The sequence below is a fragment of the Eucyclogobius newberryi genome, unplaced genomic scaffold (assembly GCF_026437365.1).
Source record: "Eucyclogobius newberryi isolate DKJ021-1_F unplaced genomic scaffold, fEucNew1.0.hap1 SCAF_10, whole genome shotgun sequence".
Lineage (NCBI taxonomy): Eukaryota > Metazoa > Chordata > Actinopteri > Gobiiformes > Gobiidae > Eucyclogobius > Eucyclogobius newberryi.
The window spans coordinates 7,161,171-7,184,362 of NW_027315724.1; the positions used below are offsets into that span (position 1 = coordinate 7,161,171).

The window sequence follows — 23,192 nt, forward strand, 5'->3', positions numbered from 1 at the left end:
GTTAACAAATTGGTTTAAAATAATTTAGAGATCTGTCAATCAATGAAAAAGTGTTATGGTTCTTTACTCAGGATGGATTTTTTTCTGGCCCATAGGCTTTATTTGACAGGACAGGACAACATGAAATATAAACTGTGAACTCAGCAAATAGGACTGGAATTGAACCACACACCACTGCACCACTGCACCACCGCCGAGCATGAATCTAGAACATTCTAATGACCTCGAATTTAAAGGGTCTATTGTGTGAGAGTATAAAGGGGCCTTGCTGTATAAAGGAGACATTGGAAAAGGAGAATATATGACACAATTGTGCCTCACCTGATGATAGAAAACTGTAACCAAAATCCAGAAAGCCATGAAAGGCTCTTATAATGTAAAAGTCTAAACTGTTTGAAATATTACCACATTCTAGTTCTTTAATCCAGCATCAGATTCTGTGACTGGCTCATTTTAAGATTAAATTAATTTTGCAAAATTATTTAACAGTACTATTGAATGTCATTGTTCAATGTAAATGGAAAAATGTGTCTCCTTTAAAGCCCATATTACAGATTTTTATGATTTTCTGGGATGTTTTTTCTATGATGTTTTAATGACTTTATTTAGTGTATTTATACCAGTTGTAAATATAAATGATCCATCCAACCAATCGAGTGGCTATTTGTGGAGAAAAGTCTAAAAATCTCAAGTGTATGCATAATTTACACAAAACAAACTAAATTTTGGGCCCTCTAAATTTTAATTCAACAAAATAAAGGGACATATTTGTTTATTCGTCAAATAAATAAAGATGATGACATTAGACGGGTTTTTGCCCAGTATTTGCTGGGTAATTTCCAAGTGTGATGTCATCAGTTACAGAAAGTAATATTATAAACCTAAAAAATGTGGATACATTTTAAACAATCATTTTTAGCTAAATTTAAAATATATATTAACTGCATTTTAGCTTAATAAGTCGCCCAACCTGTCAGAGGCACTTTAAGTTTGGCTACATAAAAAAATAAAAAAGCAAAATCCAGTTAGTTTTACTTTTCCCTTGATCAAGAACCCAGTGATAAAATGACATTATGATCAATACAATGCATATGCTTGACCCGCCGCCATGTTTGTAGTCTTTTACGCACGAGCCGCTCCACATACCTGCGCTGCTTATCAGTCTGGTTCTTATCTGGGTCAAAGTTTAGCCTGGAGCTGTAGACTTGGGACTTTAGTGACTCCAAAACGTTCCCAAACAAAATCCGTTCTTCCAGTTTCAATGCCGGATTGATGAATATTTGTAATTGTTTCCATGTTTGAGTTGGAGAAGGCGTGGATGAGATGAGGGCAGGTCCGGGCGGATCAGACTCGAGTTTCAACACTTTTCTCCCTCTCGCCTTGTGATCCCGGGAAGAGCTGAAGACGTCTGCGTGTGTGGGAGAAGTTATCACGCACGGAGGAAAAGGAAGCAACGGGAACAGTTCATATTTAGGAATCTAACTGCGAAGATCAGCTTTTTAATCTAAGGTGAGTTTGTTTGGCATGTTTTGGAGACTTTTACGCACAAATTACGCAAGAGGTTTGTTTGGCTGCTAAGTTATCAAGAAGGTTGGAGAAAATACTGATAATAGTTTAATAGTTAGACTGGTTTTGGTGATGGCTTGGGAATATAAAACTGGTTGGGCTACATACGTGAGGCTTAGCTGTTATTTGTCTGTTATAAATACAGATTTGTGGTGTTAAAGTGTAAACACACTTTAACACCACAAATCTGTAAAGAATCATGTTTAAATTTCATGTTGCTACTGTTTAGTAGCAACATGAAATTTAAACATGATTCTATAAATGCTTAATATGTTTCCGTTATGTGCTTTTTTTTTGTTGTTGCATAAAATACCCACGTTATAAATTCCCAGAATGAAAGAACGTGTAATACATTCATTATGACAACTGTATATCTTTAAATGTAAGATTCGTTCCTATTCACCTGCTGCAGTGTCTCGCCTTAACGTAATATAAAGAATAGTTTTGCTCTAAATCTAGTGGTAATAATCAGTGGCGCAAAGTTACAAAGTATAAAAATAAAGGTACTATACTTAAGTAAAACTTAAAGCAGCAGTGTGCAACTTTTTGGAGGTGCATAATTAGATGGTAATCGTTAAAGCCACATTTATGGATACGTTTTATGCCATACTGTGGAATATTATTAACAAGCAGTTTCTTTAGTTTAGTTGTAGCTTCAGTATTTTAGTTTAGTTTAAAAGAAATCGGCTAAAAGTTACGTACTGGGGCTTTAACATGAAGTAATTTCTCTTGTGGATCAATAAAGTGTGTAAGTAATAATAATAACTAATAGATCTAGTATTAGTAGTAATGTTATATCACATTTATTACAGTGTTGTCTTTATCTTTGTTGTATAGCATTAGCCCAGTGAGCGCGCTCCAATAAGAGCATCTACAGTGTCGGGGGTTTGAATCTCCACATTTCATGCTTTTCTCTCTCCATGGGCCAAAAAACACGAACAAAATAATAATAAAAAGAAAGACTACTGAAAAGAATATTTAAAAAAATCAAAAAACATAAACCGTAGCCTCTTGATCTTGCCTTGTACTAAAAATTAAAAAAGTAACTCAACCAAAGCTTAAACTCGGATTCCAATAGAAGAGAAAAGAAAACACTTTCTTGCAATTTGTCTTGGGCCCTGACACAATGATTAAAAATGGGTTGGACCTTTTTCTCACACAAAATCCTCCAGAGACCACTTTAAAGTAGAGTCAAGACTTCCCAAACGTTGATAATAAAGCCTTTTGTTGACTTCCACCTCCTTCTTCCCCCTGTCTCATGCAGGACTTACAGGAACTCTGAACGGAGCGTGTGTAGGATTGCAACACGTTTCTATTGAGTCAGTGTTGTACTTTATTCACCGCAGTTACATCATGACATCATCTGAACCTCTGACACTGTTTCGAATCACAACCAGTTCCACTGACGTCACCACAAATGATCTTATCTCCAGAGCAATGTCACAAGGAACTAAACCTGTACTAAATCTTCCACTCAACTGTGTTATGTTGTGGTGTGTTTGGCATTTATTTCAGTGGGTTAATGTGCAATATACATATTTATACATCTAAGTAAATACTAAGTCAAAGTAATATTGTTTAATTGCTGGATTCATTAATTGGAGCTTATATTTTGTAATAGTATTTGTATTCTACAGTTGTTACATATGGGCTGGTGTTTAATGCTGCTAATATGATGTATTGTGTGTAGTGTAAAATATTTTCATATTCTATTTTTCATACTGCTAAGTTGATTGATTTATAGTGGTTCTAGTTGACTGTCATGCTAGTTTTTGAAGGTTTTTACCTGACTTTGATGCCAATGGATCTGCAAAATTAAAGAGTGAAAATGTATCTAAAGGCATTAAACTTCAAGTGTGTGTAGACCCCCTTCAAGTGTGTGTAGACCCCCTTCAAGTGTATGTAGACCCCCTTCAAGTGTGTGTAGACCCCCTTCAAGTGTATGTAGACCCCCTTCAAGTGTGTGTAGACCCCCTTCAAGTGTGTGTAGACCCCCTTCAAGTGTATGTAGACCCCCTTCAAGTGTGTGTAGACCCCCTTCAAGTGTGTGTAGACCCCCTTCAAGTGTGTGTAGACCCCCTTCAAGTGTGTGGTTACCCCCTTCACGTGTGTGTAGACCCCCTTCACATGTGTGTAGACCCCCTTCAAGTGTGTGTAGACCCCCTTCAAGTGTGTGTAGACCCCCTTCAAGTGTGTGGTTACCCCTTTCACGTGTATGTAGACCCCCTTCACGTGTGTGTAGACCCCCTTCAAGTGTGTGTAGACCCCCTTCAAGTGTGTGTAGACCCCCTTCAAGTGTGTGGTTACCCCTTTCACGTGTGTGTAGACCCCCTTCACGTGTGTGTAGACCCCCTTCAAGTGTGTGTAGACCCCCTTCAAGTGTGTGTAGACCCCCTTCAAGTGTATGTAGACCCCCTTCAAGTGTGTGTAGACCCCCTTCAAGTGTATGTAGACCCCCTTCAAGTGTGTGTAGACCCCCTTCAAGTGTGTGTAGACCCCCTTCAAGTGTGTGTAGACCCCCTTCAAGTGTGTGTAGACCCCCTTCAAGTGTATGTAGACCCCCTTCAAGTGTATGTAGACCCCCTTCAAGTGTATGTAGACCCCCTTCAAGTGTGTGTAGACCCCCTTCAAGTGTATGTAGACCCCCTTCAAGTGTGTGTAGACCCCCTTCAAGTGTGTGTAGACCCCCTTCAAGTGTGTGTAGACCCCCTTCAAGTGTGTGTAGACCCCCTTCAAGTGTATGTAGACCCCCTTCAAGTGTGTGTAGACCCCCTTCAAGTGTGTGTAGACCCCCTTCAAGTGTGTGTAGACCCCCTTCACGTGTGTGTAGACCCCCTTCAAGTGTGTGTAGACCCCCTTCAAGTGTGTGGTTACCCCCTTCACGTGTGTGTAGACCCCCTTCACGTGTGTGTAGACCCCCTTCAAGTGTGTGTAGACCCCCTTCAAGTGTGTGTAGACCCCCTTCAAGTGTGTGTAGACCCCCTTCAAGTGTGTGTAGACCCCCTTCAAGTGTGGGGAACAGCCCAGTCAAACCAGTAATACACTTGACAAACATAGTATCAGCTGAAACAGCTGCACCAATACCAATACTCAACTTACTCTTATTTGGAAGTTGTTCCTCAAGTAAAACACATGGATGTGTGTTAGCAGCTCGTAGCTTGTGATTTGTGAATTGTAACTCCTGTTAATAAACAGTGAATAAACCAGAGAAGTTGAGTTTATTTCAATCTACTACAGTTAAAGGTGGTATGGACGATTTTTTTCAGCAATTTTTTTTATCATATTTCCTCGTGGCGTGGATAAATCATTAGTCCTGCCACGTATCAATCATAAAACGCATCTATCGCTCACCTGCAGCCGCGTCAGGCTCGTCCCCACGTTTTCGCGTGCCTAAGCGCATGGATCTATCATAATATAGTTCCCTCAGTGTACGGGGCAAAATGAAGACGGAGAAAGACAGTTCGAGCTGACTCAGAAGTGGACAGAAATCTACGGGAGACGAGAGATGTGATGCGCTCCGTTGCGCTAATAAACAAACGCACGTGTGTGTTGTATCAGTCCACACGGGGGAGTGGCATGTGCACTTCCACCTGCGTTCTCAAATCGCCGAAAAATCGCCCATACCGCCTTTAAGCCTTGTGTTTGATTGTCGTCCTTGTTCAAGTGTCTTCAACTTAATTGAGCCAAGAAGCTTGTGTTATGCTGGTATTACATTATGCAAATAAGGCATGGTTCAACCTAAACCTCTGGATTTGAATCAGGACCTGAACCTGAGCATGGGCTCAGGTTCTGATGCAGACCTACTCAGTAGGGTTGAGTAGGTCTGCATCCCTACTCAACTACTATTTTGCTTACAGGGTTTAAAATTAATGTGTGGTGTTTTTTCATTTATATAATTGTCTTAAAGGTAACTAATGATTCTTTAATTAGCCTTGTCAAACTAATTAAGGCCGATATTTGTACTTTGTCGGCCTTAAGTCTCCAGCACAGGTGGATATTTGGCTTTGGCCTACCTGCTGCCTAAAGCAGTGTTTGTCTAGTTTTTTGAGTCAGGGCACACTTTTTGTTTATAAAAATACCACATCACACAACCTACTAAAACATTGCCAAATCAGTCATTTTCATTTTAAAAAGTGTGTTGCATAATTTGGCAACTGTCCTGCTCTTTACATTTTTGGAATGGACTTTGGTTTGCTTTCGTTTTAGACTCTAGACTCCGGTGTTCCCCTGCACACCGGTGACTCCGGTGTTCCCCTTCACACCGGTGACTCCGGTTTTCCCCTTCACACCGGTGACTCCGGTGTTCCCCTTCACACCGGTGACTCCGGTGTTCCCCTTCACACCGGTGACTCCGGTGTTCCCCTTCACACCGGTGACTCCGGTGTTCCCCGGGACTCCGGCACTCATCACGAGAGAAATCAATAGCCTAAAGAACACATATAATGCTTTATTCTAACGCTTGAGTACAAAGAAAACACTGCACAAAACATTAGTACAATGCTCTTTTATAGGCTTGTTTTTATATTTATATATATTATATATATATATATATATATAAGTAAACAAAACAAGATGGCTCATCTCAAGGGGTTATTCTTCTTAATAAAATAAATCCCTCTAAGCCTCAGAAAAGAGCTTAGGGATCTTCTACGCCGTTCTTAAATTCATAAATCATCCCCAGACTTTTCGGCATCAAATCAATATTACAACTTACAGTATTATGTCAGGAAAGTTTGTTTTTCTCCCATATGTAATTCCCTCCAGTAGATCGAACTGATGTGGAACACCTTTTACACACATCCACGAGTAATAAATGAATGGAACGTAACATTGTTCTTCTGCCCTCCAGCCTTCTCTGACAATGAGCACCTGTTGACTGAAAGAACCGTCTCCCAAGATGCAGCCAGGTGGTCCCCCCGCTCCCCCTCCTCCCCCACCACCACCACCCCCTCCTCCTCCTCCTCCACCACCACCGCCTCCTCCTCCACCTCCTCCGGGCCCTGGTCTGCCGTCTCACCTCAGCTCCTCCCAGCGGCGCTCCACCATGAGGAACTTTAACTGGGAAACTCTGCCCAAGCACTCGGTCCTGGGCAAACACAACATCTGGACCGTGGACCAGCCGGACGGAGAGTACGAGCTGGACACGGAGCACATTGAGGAGCTGTTCAGCAAGAAGCAGGAGCAGGCCAAAAACCTCAATCGCCAAAGCATCAGAGGGCTGCCCAGCTCCGGAGCCGATGTGGTGAGTCAATGACAGCGTCCATCCGAGGTCGCTGGAGGTCGTGTTCGAAATGTAGAATTGTGATTTCGTATGAAAGGCAAGGGCGACATGATGAATGGGATTGTAATCTGGAGAAAATGACATTGAACTTTGTGTCATGTGGGTAGGTTCAGTAATAAGGGATATTAACCTAACCCTGCTCTGTATCAGTGCATCACTCTGAAAAGGCGTAAAATCCTGACGACGAGCCGAGAAATCAAGCTGTTATTAAATCCAGTCATAGAAAAGCTCAGACTTTCTCCCCGTCCTCAAAGACACAAAATTATAAAAAACAAAATAGTCTGTAAAGCTGCTGAAATCTGTCGGACTCACCCTGTTTGTTTAGGTTTGTCTTCCACATTTTGACTTCCGCTGTGGACCTGTGAGCAGGCTTTTAGATAGGGGGCGTCTTCCCGTATTTTGGACGGGGTATTTTAAAATGTGGACGGGCATGTTCGAGTGCAGGGACGGCCATTTTATTAATAAATCTTAGAAAAAAGGGTATATTATCATTAAATCGGGCAGGGAAGCATTTGATAATAGTCCGCCATTACAGTTTACTGTTTACAAGTGAAAATGTGTATGCTGCGCAAATGCTTGGTCGACAAAATTTGTGTGCTTGGCTCTGATTGGCTGCCGAGCCGTCGTCCGGAGAATGCCGAAGCTACTTGTTTTTTCGCCTAGTCGGGCCCCCCGTCTTTTCAAATCCTGTCTCAAAGCCTGCCTGTGATTGGTTCAGGTGGATTCTCAAGAGTTTGTGAAACAAATATCACCAGCATTCATCTGGCTGGTTAATATTAAGCATATATAAGGTCAAACATCTGCAGTTCAAAGGCCATCCGTACTCTATAGTCTAATCCTTATGCACTAAGGATCTTTAGAACAAAATCACATCATGCACAAATATTTGTGAGTCAAACTCATCCTGTCCTGCCCAATACCGCCAGTGAGTGTGTGGCATTGGACCAATCACAGAGCAGCATTGTGGTTTGGGTGGAGGCCAAAGAAACTGAAACAAACCCAAACAAACATGCCAGCTCATATCCTGTACATGTTCTTTTAATGGAAAGAGAAGAGGGAGATGGGGAGATTAGATTTAGCAAACGTGTAATAAATTAACGGGCTCCATCTGCTCAAATTTGACTAAAAATACCGCCTTTTCTTACTTCACAAACCATTCTGACTTCTCCAACACCTGTAGTAAAAGTGTGGAGTGTGCTCAGTGGTGGGACAGACTGGGGAAATGACCTGGGCCTGCTCTGCTTTACCAGTGTTTCTGTTATTGTTGATTGTTCGTTACTTCCTGGTTGGACATGAACACAGATGTGACACGGGTGGCTGTAACCTAGCAACTGTACTGCAAACAAGGGCCAATGCTCATCTAATTACACAATAGTTATTCATTTAGGACAACGCCTTTATTTTGATAAATGAATGCTTAAACTGTTCCTTGCAAACCTGTCCCATGCACTTTAAAGTTATTTTCAAATGAATAAAGTCTATGTATAACCTGAAAACTTTAGATGTGCTAGTTACACCTCTAGGTTTAAACGTATCATGGTTTTTTTTCTGTTATCTCTGAAAACTTGAGGAATGTTGTGAAATTTGGGGATGGACTCCAAACTCTTTAGACTCGAATTGATTGTTTTGTAAAGTCAACTGAAAGAACTACTGGACAAATTCAAGTTACTGGGACGTTTTGTTTTGTTGTAGTTTATGTATCAACAGGACATCAGAATTCTTTATGTTATTAAGTATGTGAAAAAAAGTGAATCCAGCAGTGTATATGATAGTGCACATTTTAACAGAAAAATATCAGATGCTTTTGTAGGAGTATGGAGATGTTTTAGATTTATTGCCATGCCTTGACAATATCAAAACCACAGTATTGTCCGCCTGCAGTGCAAATCAATACAAGGGTGGAGCGGCCATATTGACCACACTGTTTGCTCAGGGACGAGACAGTTATTATTGCCTCATTCATGAATCATACTCATAGTCTACGAAGCATAAAAACACTTTATTTTCAGAATTTCTCTCAACGCTAAAAATAGCACGTGTTATACACAATTGACATGGACTTTATGATTTTTTGAATTTAATTATGAATTCATTTGTTTCCATTTTATAATAACTATACCTTAAGTATCCTTACAATAACATGAACAAAGAATTGATATAATGAACAATTCTTATTTAAGGTAATGAATTTGAATTGCTTTGATGATGATGAGAAAATTCCTGTTTTCAGTGTTTTAGTTGTGATTAAATTAAGACACATGTAGAGTTCTAAAATATCAAAATAAAAACATGTAAATGCCAATCTGCTGCTTGTTACAGTGAAATGTCTCTGTGAAGAGGCGGGGCTTATCAGTCCTGCAGTTTTGAACAATGGACCTGCTTCTGTTACTAAGTCGTTTTAAATTAAAATTGTGGTTTACAATGAACAAACATCTTAAATGAGAATCTACTTATGTTATAGTTCAATATGAAGTACATTAAAACATCTTCATATGTCTCCTTTGATTATGGGCTTTGAAGTTAGAATGATGCTGCGTTCTTTAGGGCCCCAGGAAATTAGGAGAATGTGAAGACGGACCAACATCAGCTGATTTGTTAAGTCATCTTGAATATTTCAGCTCTTTGACCAACAGATTTGTGCAAAAAAGACCCCACACTATTTTTTGATTAATTAGTGAAGTAATGTTAGCTTTTGTTGATGTCATAATACCAAGTTAGGGGTTAAAGTATTAATTAAGTGTTTACTAAGCACGAATAATTCTTTATTCCTTTTTTTTTTTAAATGATTTAGTTTCAAGGCTAATCTAAGTGTAGTTATTTGAATGTGTTGATTTGTATCTCAAAGTTACAATGGGTCAGAAAACATGTGGCTCAATCACGAGACAAAGTGTGTCACGCGCCTCACAATGAGCCAGAGGAAACTTAGAACATTTCCCATAATTTTAGGAAGCGAAACTAAAAATACAGGTCTGAGGTAAAGGGAATTCCCACATGTGAGACTCCAGGTCGTGTTGTGGAGTGTTGCACATATTTGTCATTTGTCCTTGGTCTGATTTGTCAAAAAACTAACGATTAGGGATGTGTACTTTCAAGACCAGCTGTTCTAATTTATTAATCAATACTTCTAGGATATTACAAATTGACTTTTGTTATGAAGCTGCATCATTCAATTTTCAAACGCAACCAATATTTGAACTACTTTTATTATTACTCATCAGCACATATAACAGTGTACAACTATTCTTATAGCTCTTACATTTAATGGTTGTTGACATTTCAGTTCTAAGGACACATGTTTTGGACTACTTTTATGAATAGTAAAACTATTGCACATCTTTACTACAGAGTCAATAGAATTAGAGATATATCGGCCTGATATTTGGACGTTTTAGTGTAGTGGCTTTTTGTTTGTGCTGGCAAAAAGCTTAAAAGAAAGATAAAAAGCTTTATTTGAACGAAAAACTGAATTTCTCTTTCTTTATTATGCAGTGCAGTGAAAAGTATAGACAGTAATTAAGTTACCAGTCATTTAAAAATCTTATATTATAGTAGAAAATTGAAAAAATCTGCAGATCATTAGCATCGGAGAAAGAAACATATCAGTCGCTCTCTAAATAGAATCACACAATAGCTTATGAACTTCTGATTCAAAGTAAAAGTTTAATTGTAACTATTAAGACTAAAATGTAATAGAAAGAGAGAGTATTTTCTCTTTACACTAATGATTGCTCCACTTCCTTTTTGTCCCGCAGGTTTCCATCCTGAACTCCAAGAGAAGCATGAACGTCGGAATCTTCCTGAAGCAGTTCAAGCGGTGAGTCAGAAGAACAGACTGTTACAGACTGGAGGTGTGGAGGGCGGGGCCATAAATCTTCTGCTCCTGCTCCATGATCCCCCTATAGAAAACAGGGTGGATGGATGAGTTTATGACACACCAGAGCACTGCAAAAATACTTTTATTTTTGTCTGGTTTCTGTTGTAGAATCATTGAAGTAGCGTTGAGAGTTGTAAAAAGAGGCTGGAGTTTTAAGTTTATTTACCGTCATTTTTCTTTAATATATATAAGTAAATAAACAAAACAGAACGACCAGAGAGGCTGTGAAAAAACACAAACACAAGTAGAAATCAACTGAACACAAATGCAATCACAGTCACGGCTTATTTTCCTCTCGGGTTTGACACGTCCAATGTGAAAATCCAATCGCTGCCGCAGACCAGGGCTCCCCCAGAGTAGTTCGCAATCAGGTCCATAATATCTACTCAAAAGGTGATCAGTCCTTGGTGGAGCCCACACATCCAGAGCAATAACCCCTCCATCAATAGCTCCCCGACCAATACAGATCTGCCCTCCATGTCTTCACATTCAAAACTCTGTGTTTGCCTCTGTATGATGAATGACACGACTTTGGTTAGTTTTTGATGTTCAGTATTGTTCAAATGGGTCCCTCGCAAATATATAATGTCTATAATATTAATAATGTTCTCAATTTGTTAAGATTTTTTACCTCCTAATTGGGTTAAATATGCCGTTATCGTCAAAGGATGCCACTCGTAACTCTTCCGATTCCATTGGGTTGATTGTACTGATTTTGCCATTAATCATTTTCGAGCGGCTTTAAACTCTCTGGTCGAACACAACATACAAACACAGGAACTACAAAAACAGGAAACAGATTAAAAGATAACTGAAAACAAAACAGGGTTCATGCTGAGAACGTGCGCCGAACCCAAAACCTGATCAAGAAAATGGTCAGTACGTTTGTCGGTGTTGACATGATAGTTGTGGTTCCTTTGCTTCACTTTTGGCTTCTGTCCAAACCACAATGCTGCGCTGTGATTGGTCTAGACCGGCACCATGGGTGGTTGAGGCCCAATCACAATTGAATGCATGCGTGGAGCGTCTCAAAAGCTCACATGTTAGACAGGTTACGCTTGATAAGCTTAAGTTAGAAATCTCTTGGCCTTGAATGATCTTCAGGAACCTGTTAGAAACACAATGAAACAAGAAAATCTACACCGAAAAAGGAATTGATCCAAACTTCAGTCAAGTTTTGCAATGCACAGCCCTGATCACTGCAGCTTGTCCCCACAGGTTCCATGTAACCACAGCAACAGGCTCAGCCACAGTGTAGTTGTGTGTTTGTAGGGAATGTCTTACATTCTGGGGCTTGTTGGCGTGTGTCAGATGAAGAAAAGCTGCCGTACAAATGCTATGACACACTGTTGATACATGCAATTTATCAACAATGGGAACATTTCTATTTCAACTCGTACAAAATGTGACGTTGTTAGTTATGAGCTCATCTTAAAAGAGCTGTATTCATCATTTACATTCCATTAATGGTGTATTTTCTGGCACTGAGTTTCTGCGCTGGATTCTGTTGATTCTTATGATCATTTTGAAGCAAACATATCATAAAATGTTTACTTTTATGAGCTATTAACAATGTTATAATGGTCATTATCTTACTCAGAGCTGTAATTCCGTTGATTCATGCATGTTTGAGTAATCCTGTACTACCCTGCATTTGAGGCTTGAGTGCTCTGAAAAGTTTCACCTTGTCATATTCTAATGATCATTTATCCGGATTTTACAACACACACAAAAAGGACTTAAGAAACAGATATTCTCTATCTAGAAGCCTTTGCGTAACAAAACTATCAAAACCATTAAGGCAGGCACAACATAACACAAACATAATCCATTCATCAGTTCTGTTTTCCAATGATCCTTGCACAAGTATGTGAGCAGGCACGGGCTTGCAGAGCGAGGTCGAGCCAGTTTTCCAACATTCAGGAACTACTTGTTGACTGTAATACAAACTGCCCATCATGTATTTGCTCGTAAAAAAGGTAAACATCAAATGACTTTCCTTTTTCCTTTCTCTGCAGGCCTGTTCCAGAAATGATCGACAATATCAAAGTGGGGAATTATCTGAGTTTTGGCTCAGGGAAACTGAGAGAGCTGTGCAAGCTGCTGCCGGATAAAGATGAGGTCAATGTGCTACGGTTTTAATTTTGTCTTTGTTCATACTAGGGATGCATGATTTCCAAATGTTCTTTAACTGTTGGAGGCCTTGGTGGTCAATAGTCACTTAACTAATTACGTTAACACAGTGTTGTTTTTTTCACTGGATGGGTCATTGCAAGAGAACCCACAGAGCAGTCACAGCATTAAAGCCTATGACAAGTTGGACAAATCATTGCACTAAAATCCAGTTAAGATGAATTTTGCAAAATATTGAAATGTTATCACAGAATAGCACATTTTTTAGGTTCATTATTTCACTTCCTGTTTATAATTGATGACATTACACTAGGAAATCACCCAGCAAAAACTGGGCAAAAACTCATATAATGTCACAATTTGTTTTATTTGAAAAGAAAAAATAATTAATGTTTGTCAAACAAAAAAACAAAAAAAAAAGTAAATTATGCATACATTTTGACTGGAATGAGAATTCCTGGTGTGATGTCACTTAATGGCATTTTCAACAGACTTTTCAATGTTTTCTTTGCAAATACCAACTTGATTGGCGTAAAACTATAATTTATTTGCACAACAGGTAAAAATACACAAAATAAAGCAGAAAATTTGAAAATCATAAAAATTGTAAAAAAAAAATATAATCAGGACACATTAAGTCCTGATTAAGAATAAAGCGCTCTCTGATCGTCATTCATAGAACTGTAGTTACATACTTAACTTTAGGTTTCCTCAGGGGTGTGTTGTAGGTCCATCTCTAAATTTAGTTTATCTGGATATGTGTGAAAGTGAAATATGTGATTTTATCTAAATGAAATGTTCTTTTTGCAGCATAGAGAGTAAGAGGACTAATATATATTCTTGATGTTGCAGGTGAAACAGCTGAGGAATTTCAAAGGCGACCACTTCTCTCTTCCTGATGCAGATTTGTTCATGCTAATGCTGGTCAAGATCCCAAGGTTAGGACTAAGTCGAAGAATTTAACCTTCCACTAGAGCCGCAACGATCAATGGACTAATCGTAACGAGTCGACCATGAAAAGACATGTTATAACAAAGACAGTGGCAGTATTAAGTGACAATGTCAAAAAAGAATAAACATTTTCAGATTTCTATTAATATGCACTTTTTTCATAAATATGATCTTACTATAAAGGGTATTTTCATGTGTGCTTTAGAGTCTGATTAAAATGTGACTATGATTATTTTCTATTGTTGACTAGACGCGATTAAGTTAATTAATCATTGCAGCCCTTAATCTAAAAGCTTTTACTCACCATATTTCAACCTTTATTTGGATAATAATGTATTTTAGAAGTCTCAATGTGAAATAGAAAAAAATGACTAATTGTTGACTTGTTTAACCACTAAATATAATCTTTGCGGTTTAACTTTTAAACGTGCTAAATTGAGACTTTTTGCCAGAACATATTTACAATTCATTAAAAAAAATATGTACAATACAAATATAAACCGGTTATAAAATTATAATGGCAAAAACCTTAAGAATGCAGTTATATAGTTTGTATATTGAGGTTCAACAGAGCAAAGGGATCGATCAGTAAATTAGAATCAAAGTACAGCTGACGATTTTTTGGAAATGTTGGAAATAAACTTGTATCTATCTGTTTTCCCAGTTATGAGGATCGTCTCAACAGCCTGGTGCTCAAAGAGGAGTTCTTCCCCCTCATGGATGAACTCAAGGGTTTTGTGGGCACTTTGATCACCGCAGGGAAAGGTACTGTCGCTACATAAGTCTGTGGTGATCTTGATAAAAAATTGTCCGAAAGTGATGAGTGTAATGTGCTTTTTGATCGCAAGCACTTTCTTCTTGTTGTAGTTCTTTTTGCTTTTGAATGAATTCTTGCTGTTATTGAATGTTTGTAGTTGTCAAATGTTGAACTGAGTCCAAGGCAAATTCTTCTCAGTTTACAAAAAAGTTTATTCTATTCTAGATGTATATTTTTTCCATTTCAAAAGTGTGTAGACAGTACAGATACTGTACCTGCTCAGGGGCGTGAGTTTGTCCAATAAAGCCTACAAGACAAAAAATCCTTTTAGAAAAGCCAGAGTCGCATGAAGTGTGTTTTTAGGCCAGAGCGCCACAAGCTGGCGAGAGGCCTATTAATCTTGTAAGGCCGTGCGAAGCACGGCTGCGAAAGTGCGCACGTACGAAATCGAGCGCGAAGCGCTCGCCCACTTCCAAACACTCACTAACGCACTCCTTCACTCACGCACGCCCCGTGCATACTAATTAGTAGTAGGAAAATAGAACATTACCGTTGTAAACGGGCGAAGCCCGTGCAAAAGTGCGCGCTAAACGAGCACTTTACATTCGCGGTCGTCATCCCCATATAAAGCACTCATTTGCCCTAAGTAGCTCACGAATACGTTCCCCATCTCTTGCATGTTCCGTGCATATAAGCATGTAATGCAAAAATTGAACATTATTACTGTATAAAAACACAAAAAACAAAAACACAAAGTGGGCGGAGCCCACTCAAAATTAACGAAAGTACCCGTCAGTGACCAGGGACCCACACCATGAGGTAGGAAAGCGCGAGCGCTTTCCGAAAATGTATAGTTTATGATATTTGAAAAATGGGAAACATTGTTTTCGCATCGAAATATTATTCTTTCTTTCTTTCTTTCTTCTTTCTTCTCGGGACCAACCCCCCTATTTTTCACCCAGTGAACATTGACGAAAAGTCACAAAAATTTGCACACCTCTAAAAATCGTGCCTCTCTACATTCTGGCTATTTCCTTTTTCTAAAATAAAAAAAAATTGGCGCGTCAGCGCCCCCAAATGTACCAAAAATGCATTGAGAGATAGGAAATGACCCAAAAAAAATCTGATCGTAGAATCATGAAATTTGGCGCAGAGGTAGATGGTGACAAGAGAAGTAAAAAATATTATTACGGCAACGCCGTCCGCCCAACCAAATGTCGGCCATATTGGTTCAAAAATGGCTAAGCAGGACTCGGGAGTTTTTCCAAACGTCGTACTTTTACGAACTCCTCCCAGGGCGTTGGCTCTAAAAAGCTGAAATTTGGTGAAAATGCTACTGAGGAGTGGGACATCAAAAGTTATTCAAATTACATTGATACCTGTCACAGTCTCTGTGCGGCAAAGCCGCAAACTTTAGCTAGAATTTCAGAAATCTCCCAAATTTAACATTTCTGCCGTTTGCGCAGATAAAGTCCGAATTGCGTCAAATTAGAATCAGTTGTTAAACTCTTTGCGCTAAACGTACTTGAAGTGAAATAAATTAATTTGGCACCACAGCGCCCCCTACAGATTTCATATGGAGGTTAAATGTTTAGTTTTGCGAAATTTTATGAAATTTGACACACAACTCAATTTTGGCATCCCCATCACAAAAGTCAATGAGACCCATGTCATAATTGTTATGGTTTTGCCGTAGCGATGACCAAAACCTCCCATGTTATTCCAATGGGGAAATCGCCAGAACATTACACTTTAGACTTTCACAAACTCCTCCCAGGGCGTTAGCCCTATTAACCTGAAATTTGGTGAGACTCATCTTCAGGAGTGAACCGTCAAAAGTTATTCACATTTTTATTCAAAGAGTCACGGTGTCCGCACATTTTGCCAAGAATTCAAAATAAAATAGCTTTTTGATGGTAAAACAAAGGGGAGAAGATGTGACAGCGTCACAGATTCAGCAGTAGGCGTAATAAAGGACAATTGGGGCGCGTTAGCGCCCCCTCCTCTTGCGGCGTGGCGGCGGCGTGGCGAGGGCCGATCATTGCCGCTTGTGGCTATATTTCTTGCTTTCTTTTTCTAAACCATGAGATGTCAAAGGCCAATAACAATACAAACACTGTAATGTGTAATATTACTTTTCATAGGATGTCACCATGAACGTGCTCAAAAAAATTACTGGTAAATGTTGCGGAGTAGAAAGTACAGATACAGTGTATCTGTAAAGTAAAGTACAGACACCTGGTGACACCAGACACAAATTGTGCTCGAGAACAGTACTTTTACTTTTGTACCTCGTTACTTTCCATCACGTTATATATCCCTCTGTTTTCAGAGCTGTTAGAGTCCGACCAACTCCACTCTGTCATACGGCTGGTGCTGAAGACGGGGAACTACATGAATAAAGTAAGTGTGGTCAAACATACAAAAGTAGTAGTTTTATTTTCTATACCTAAAACACTCTTCCCTGTAGGGGGGCTATGCTGGAAGTGCCATTGGTTTCCGAATGACATCACTGCTGAAGCTCGTGGACACCAAAGCCAACAAACCAGGGATGAATCTCATGCATTATGTTGTTATTGTAAGTACGCAGGTTCCTGTGTGAAAGTATTATAGATTGTTATTTAGTCATTGTGAAAAGAAACATTAAAACTGTATGGATAGTGGCTCCAAATGAAAAAGAAATAAATAATTACACAATCCTCCATAATCATGTACAGATATTAGGTGACATTAAACAGGTGACATTTAAATGTATAATACTGTATAATATAATGTGAAAAAGTGATTTCCTTTATTGTTATATTATTTAGCTTTAATAATAATAGTCCATTCCCTTTTCACTTGACATAAAGAAACTGATGATATCCTTTGGTTTTGTTTGTTCTCCACAGCAGGCGCAGAAGGTTGATGCTGCGCTCCTCACATTCCCAGAGCAGCTCCAACACATCGAGGCAGCATCAAGGTACGTTTTGTGCTCTCATTCTACAGCTCTTTTAGCGCTCAAGGAAAGATTTATGATGGTGCCCCCTGCCCTCACATAGTCTAATAATAAAATATAGCTCTCGCCTCCCAATAAGGAGATCGTGGGTTCGATTCCTGGGCCAGACCAACATCACATGATCTCTCTTGGGAGGAGTCTGCATGTCCTCCCTGTGTTAGACCGTGGGAATGACTGTATTGTTGATTAGTTACAGTCTCAAGAATCGTGATGTTTTTTCCCCCACAATAATTGTAACACTAAAATGTGATATTGTGACATCCCACCTGCGACCTATAACAGGGACCAGCAGGACAAAAAATAGATAAGATAAGATATTCCTTTATTGTCCACACATGGGGAAATTTCATTGTTGCAACGCAGTAGATACAGAGGAAAAGGACAGATAACTTATAGGAAGTTTAAAAAACACTCTTAATAGAAGAACTCTTATAAACAAAACCTCTCATTTCTTAATAAGGAATGGAGGGGAAAAATAAAGATAAAATAAAATAAAAACAGCTAGCGTAAGACAAAATAATACTAATAATAATGGTAAAAAAAACACTCTATTTACATCAGTTATATGCACATGAATGTGACATTATTGAGTGTGAGTACGACAGTAATTGCACATGGATATGACGGTATTGCGCATGGTTAAGTCAGTATTGCAAGTGTTCAGGGCTAACAGTGTTTGTTGTAGAGTCTGACAGCAGCAGAAGGAAAGACCTGCGAAACCTTTCCTTCACACAGCGAGGGTGGATCAGTCTGTCACTGAAGCTGCTCTCCAGAGCGGACAGAGTGTCCTGCAGGGGGCGACACTCATGGTCCAGCATAGATGTGAATTTAGCCAGGACTCTTCTGTCCCCACTTCCTGATGCTAAAAGCTGTAGAAACAACAGTCTTTCATTTCGTGCTGTATGCAGTTACAATGATCAGGTGCATTCCTCCAGACAGAGCAATGGCTGGTGCCCCTCCCGTAAGTTGTTTTTGTTCATGTTTTTTACAGAATACACAAAGCAGATATTGAATCCGAGTTTGCCCGTCAGTTGAAGAAAGTTCAAGATGCCAAAGAGGACTCAGTAAAGCAGGAGGATCTGAAGAAGCAGATGGAGGACTTTCTTGAGGTTCCTCATCTTCCTTATGACATTGAAGTTTGGAGACCGTTCGGTTGCCGTCGCTTTTGTGTTAAAGCGTGTTTGTGTCGCTTCTGTAGGAGGCGGAGGTGAGCGTGCAGGTCATGGAAGCCGACCTACAGGAGCTGTCCTCGCTCACCGACTCTGTGGCCGAGTATTTCTGTGAAGACCCCAGCACCTTCAAACTGGAGGAGTGCTGCTCCATATTCCACTCCTTCTGTGAGAGGTTCATGCGGGCCATTCAGGTAAGAACTTACAAATGTGAAGCCCTGAGAACACTAATCACATAATCACTCACAAATGTATAATTCGGTGCTATATTTTTTCAAACTGTTCACATCAAGTACCACCTGAGTAAAGAGTTGGTCTTCTGAGTAGCACCTGAGCTAAATCAGGTCTACAACAGGACTATTCCAGGGTTAAAACAGGTCTGAAATATGACTACACAATACTAGACCGTAAATGTTACAAGCCACTGCGATAGAGCATGTATTTGTTATGACTATAAATAGATTTTGCTGCTCGGCGGAACATGAAAACAACCACACATCTTATATCCAATTTCAAAGACCAGACACACGCCCTGGTACACAAAGAGAAAGAGAGATCAGTGTCAAGCTTCCCGAGTGTTCTTTATCCATCTAACCTTTGTTTACTATGAGCAAGACACTTTTATGAATGTGGACGAGCGGCTGTGTTGGTTGTTTGAGGCTTTCTTCATAGCAAGAGAAGCAAGCAGCAGGTTGTGACTGAAGCTGGGCTGAGTCTATTTGAAAAGGGACTATTAATGAGCATACAATGTAAATATACCAGAATTAGTAGTATAGTAACATATAACACATACACAGCACTAGACAGCATTAGAGTTAAACAACACTTCAAGATCAATGATTACTGAGCTGGTTCCTCCTGAGCAAACATTTGAGGTTTGTCTTAATGTGTTTAATGTCAGTCGGTCTCTGAGAGCGGCCGATGCTGTTCCAAGTCTCTGTGCCTTTGACTGACAGCGTTTGTTGACTGAAGGCTGTGTCACTTCCTTTTCTCACAGGAAGTGCTCAATCACCTCGAGTACAAGCTCTGGATACTCTGGCTCTTGTTCCAGATCTGAATTGAATAAGTCATTCAGGGGTGGCGGGGAAAGACCCTGGAAACTTTCATAAATTGAACAAGCTAATTTGATTTTTTTTTAAATTGTCAAGACTTAAGATTGTAATTGCAATTATGATATGACTTAAGTTTTTTTAATCCAATATTTTTAAGGTTGATTTGGTTTTACAACCCATCACTAATGCCACTTTGTATTGATGGCGATGCGAGCAAACCTTTATTTTTACCATATTTTTCTTACAATCAAGATTTATGTCTAGGAACAGTTCATTTGGTTACCAGGGTGATGGTGAAGCCAACAAACATTAGCATGCCAACAGCACACTATAATCAGAGCTACTTTTTACAGTAAATAGGCAAGACAGATTTTATTTAATGCATGATTAAAAAAAAGTACAGCCACTTTAATAAACAAAAATAACAACAAAGGCTCAATATTTGTTTATACTTCATACCTCTCATATAAACACTCCTGCTTCATTCTCACAGGAAAACAAAGCTCGTGAGGTGAGCGAGGTGAAACGCCGTCACGCCGAGAGACTGCAGACGGCCCTGAAACGCCGCTCCATCGCCTCTTGCTCCACCCGGGACAAAGAGCTGGACGGTGTCTCTCTCGAGTCCATGCTTCAGGGCTTTGTCACCAGGCGGAGCATCAGGAAGAGATCAGGACGGCCGTTTTCTACTCACGGCACTCCGCCCAATGGAAGCCCTTTGTCCGGCAGCCCTTTGACCGGCAGCCCTTTGACCGGCAGCCTTCTGGAGATCTCCTCACACACCAACGTCCCCAACACAAGCCCCAACAGAAGTCCACATTTAAAGCTCAAGGAGATGAACAAGAAAGAGTGGAATTCAGCTAATCTTACCAACACAGATTTATGCCAAAAATTAACATTAGATGCACCAAAAGTTGATATCAAAGACTTAAAAACAGATACTAATTGGAACAAAAGCCTTTCTTCCACTTCTCGGCCAACATCTGGCGTAGAAATTGCCGATGAAAACTTCCAGGACAACACGACGGAGGAAGCTCAAAAGTTACGAGAAGCTTCTAAAAGGGTTTTGAAATTCCAGAACAGCCGGGGCAGTGTTTCGTCCGTGGAAAGTATCTCGGAAAAGCCCAGAGCTCCCATCCAGCGCCAACGCACCATTGACGAGGACATACAAAGTTACATGGACGAACCAAACGATGAGGATTTAGAGACATGGCTAGCTAGTCCGCCATCACCGACGCAAAGGAATCTCGGTAGACGCCATACTTTGCCGTCGAAAGTGCCCAAAACGGATCAAATGGAAGAAAGTTCCGCACTATCGCCACCTAGGACACCCAACATGGCGAAACAAGGCGATTTGGATGTCACTCAAAATGAAACTTGCGAAGAAAAAAACAAAATGGCACCTTTGACGTTGACAGAAAACGCTTTACAAGACGAAAACCAGGATTCCACAGCGATAGAGCAGAGCGAAATCGACCTTCCCAAAAGTGCAAAAATGAAAACAGAACCTGGTGGAGTTTTGTTTAACTTTTTAAAACTATTTCAGGTCCCGGCGACCAAAGAAACCACACGTAAGATCAGTGATTCTAGTGTGTAAACAGAACTTTTTGAGGCGTACATTGTTTAAAATGTCAAAATTCAAATCGTTTTTTAACTGAAACAATGTAACGCAACAAGGTTTTGGATGCCACAGTTTAGATTGGGTCAAAATCAATAGCTGCTTGCTTCAAAGTTGCATCTCTTGTTTGCTTCTAACCAAAATAGACACAAATAATAAGCAAGAATACAACAAAACTCTGGGTATGTTTTCGTTGAGGAAACATTCTCACATTACGAAAATAAATCAAAATGTTAAAGGCACTGTACCTTATTATTCAGTGCTATGTGTTTATAAGAGCTTTTTACAACCTCCCGAGGCCTAGCGAGTTTTGCGGTCACGGTGAAGCTAACAACAACAAGCATGCTAACGTTAGACTTCCTGTATTTTTCGTTAGAATAAAATGCACCTTAATTAAACTCAGAATGCACTCAGTGGTCTTATTAAGAGTTGCTTTTACAATATATCTGTGCTGGATCTGTACATATTTTGCGAAAAAATTTAAATCTGGTACACCCTCTTTAATTTAGACGATTATATCTTCAAGAAATTACATTTTAAGATAAGATATTCCTTTATTGTCCCACATGGGGGAATCGCAATTATAATCCCAATTTGTGTATTTAAAGTGGTGTACAGTCAGAAATTTTAACTGGAACCTTTTTTAATGTCTGGTAGAGGAAAAGACCAAATCAGAGAGGAACTTTATCACATTTGGGATACAAAAGCCAAAGGTATTTTTTAATTTGCCTTGTGTGTTTGCTGTTGCCACTAGATGGTAGCAGAGCGCATAGTAATTACATGAAGTGGACAAAGCTCTATTTATGATTGTCATATTTATCAGTTTACATGATGATGTGTAGATGTGGGCAATTTATCAAAAATATATAGCATTATGTGAACTTTGTTTGGAAGATATATTATGTTCGCAAAAAAGGGCTGATTCAAAATGAAAAGGGAAAAAACATATTGTAAACTTCCATATTAGATATTAAATGATGTTTCTGCACTTTAGTGGGTCATTTCACTGTCCTTTCACAATTGCCTGACACTTCCAACTAACACTGTACATTTAATTACATACATTGTTTAAGCACATTTCTGTTGGACTGACACAATATTGTCTGAATACTGAATGTTAAATTATAAATAGGTCAGAAGGAGCTGCTACAAAGCTGTAAAAATGACGTGGAATGACACATTTTACTCATACACTGTTTCTAATAATGACAGACTGACAATGTATCACTGAATCTTTTTGTATTGTTATTGTAATTTATTGTTTATAGTTATTTATTAGAATATGCCATCATTTGATATTATTACGATCAGATGAATTGCATGACTGTAATTCAAATGTGTTGTGTTACATGATATTGCAGTTTTAGTCTATTTTACCAGGTTTAACGATGTAAGCATGTGTGGAAACTTGAAACTGCATTTTTAAAAACTGCTTGTACATTGTTAATTTTATATTTAAGGCTTTATCAACATTTCAAAATAAAAATAAAGAAATATTGCAACTATTTGATCATTTTTTCCTTTCAATTGTTGCAAAGCATATTTCTATCAGGGCTGAAATTAATTATTTTTAGTATTGTTCAGTATCTAGTATTATTTCTATTGTATTTTCAAATACATTTACAAAAATAAAAGTTCAAATATGGTGACTGAAGACTTTACAATTTACAAATAAAGTGCATGATTGATGGTATTGTGACATTTTGATTTAAAATGCTGCTGCCTTTGCTATAAAGCTCTTTCTGTATGTGTTGTAAAGTTTGTAGTCCAGATAATATTTACAATTATCAAATATG

General features: G+C 39.1%; 1 protein-coding gene across 1 annotated transcript; it reads left to right on the forward strand.

The window, feature by feature from the left end:
• The first annotated feature begins 1,410 nt into the window (after positions 1–1,410).
• Positions 1,411–22,862, forward strand: LOC140373707 (uncharacterized). The gene is made up of 12 exons (XM_072460342.1): positions 1,411–1,509; positions 6,416–6,808; positions 10,600–10,661; positions 12,740–12,842; positions 13,707–13,792; positions 14,470–14,570; positions 16,895–16,965; positions 17,033–17,140; positions 17,454–17,524; positions 18,552–18,669; positions 18,759–18,923; positions 20,275–22,862. The coding sequence occupies exons 2-12, from the start codon at positions 6,464–6,466 to the stop codon at positions 21,373–21,375; spliced, it is 2,331 nt and encodes a 776-aa protein (XP_072316443.1). The 5' UTR covers positions 1,411–1,509; positions 6,416–6,463; the 3' UTR covers positions 21,376–22,862.
• The last annotated feature ends 330 nt before the right edge of the window (positions 22,863–23,192 follow it).

What these genes read in the sequence shown, in the direction of transcription:
- LOC140373707 (XM_072460342.1), top strand. Translation starts at nt 6,464, where the DNA reads ATGCAGCCAGGTGGTCCCCCCGCTCCCCCTCCTCCCCCACCACCACCA. An exon ending in TGCTGCCGGATAAAGATGAG is followed by an intron (nt 12,843 to 13,706) that starts GTCAATGTGCTA and finishes TTGATGTTGCAG; the next exon opens with GTGAAACAGCTGAGGAATTT. An exon ending in CGGGGAACTACATGAATAAA is followed by an intron (nt 16,966 to 17,032) that starts GTAAGTGTGGTC and finishes TCTTCCCTGTAG; the next exon opens with GGGGGCTATGCTGGAAGTGC.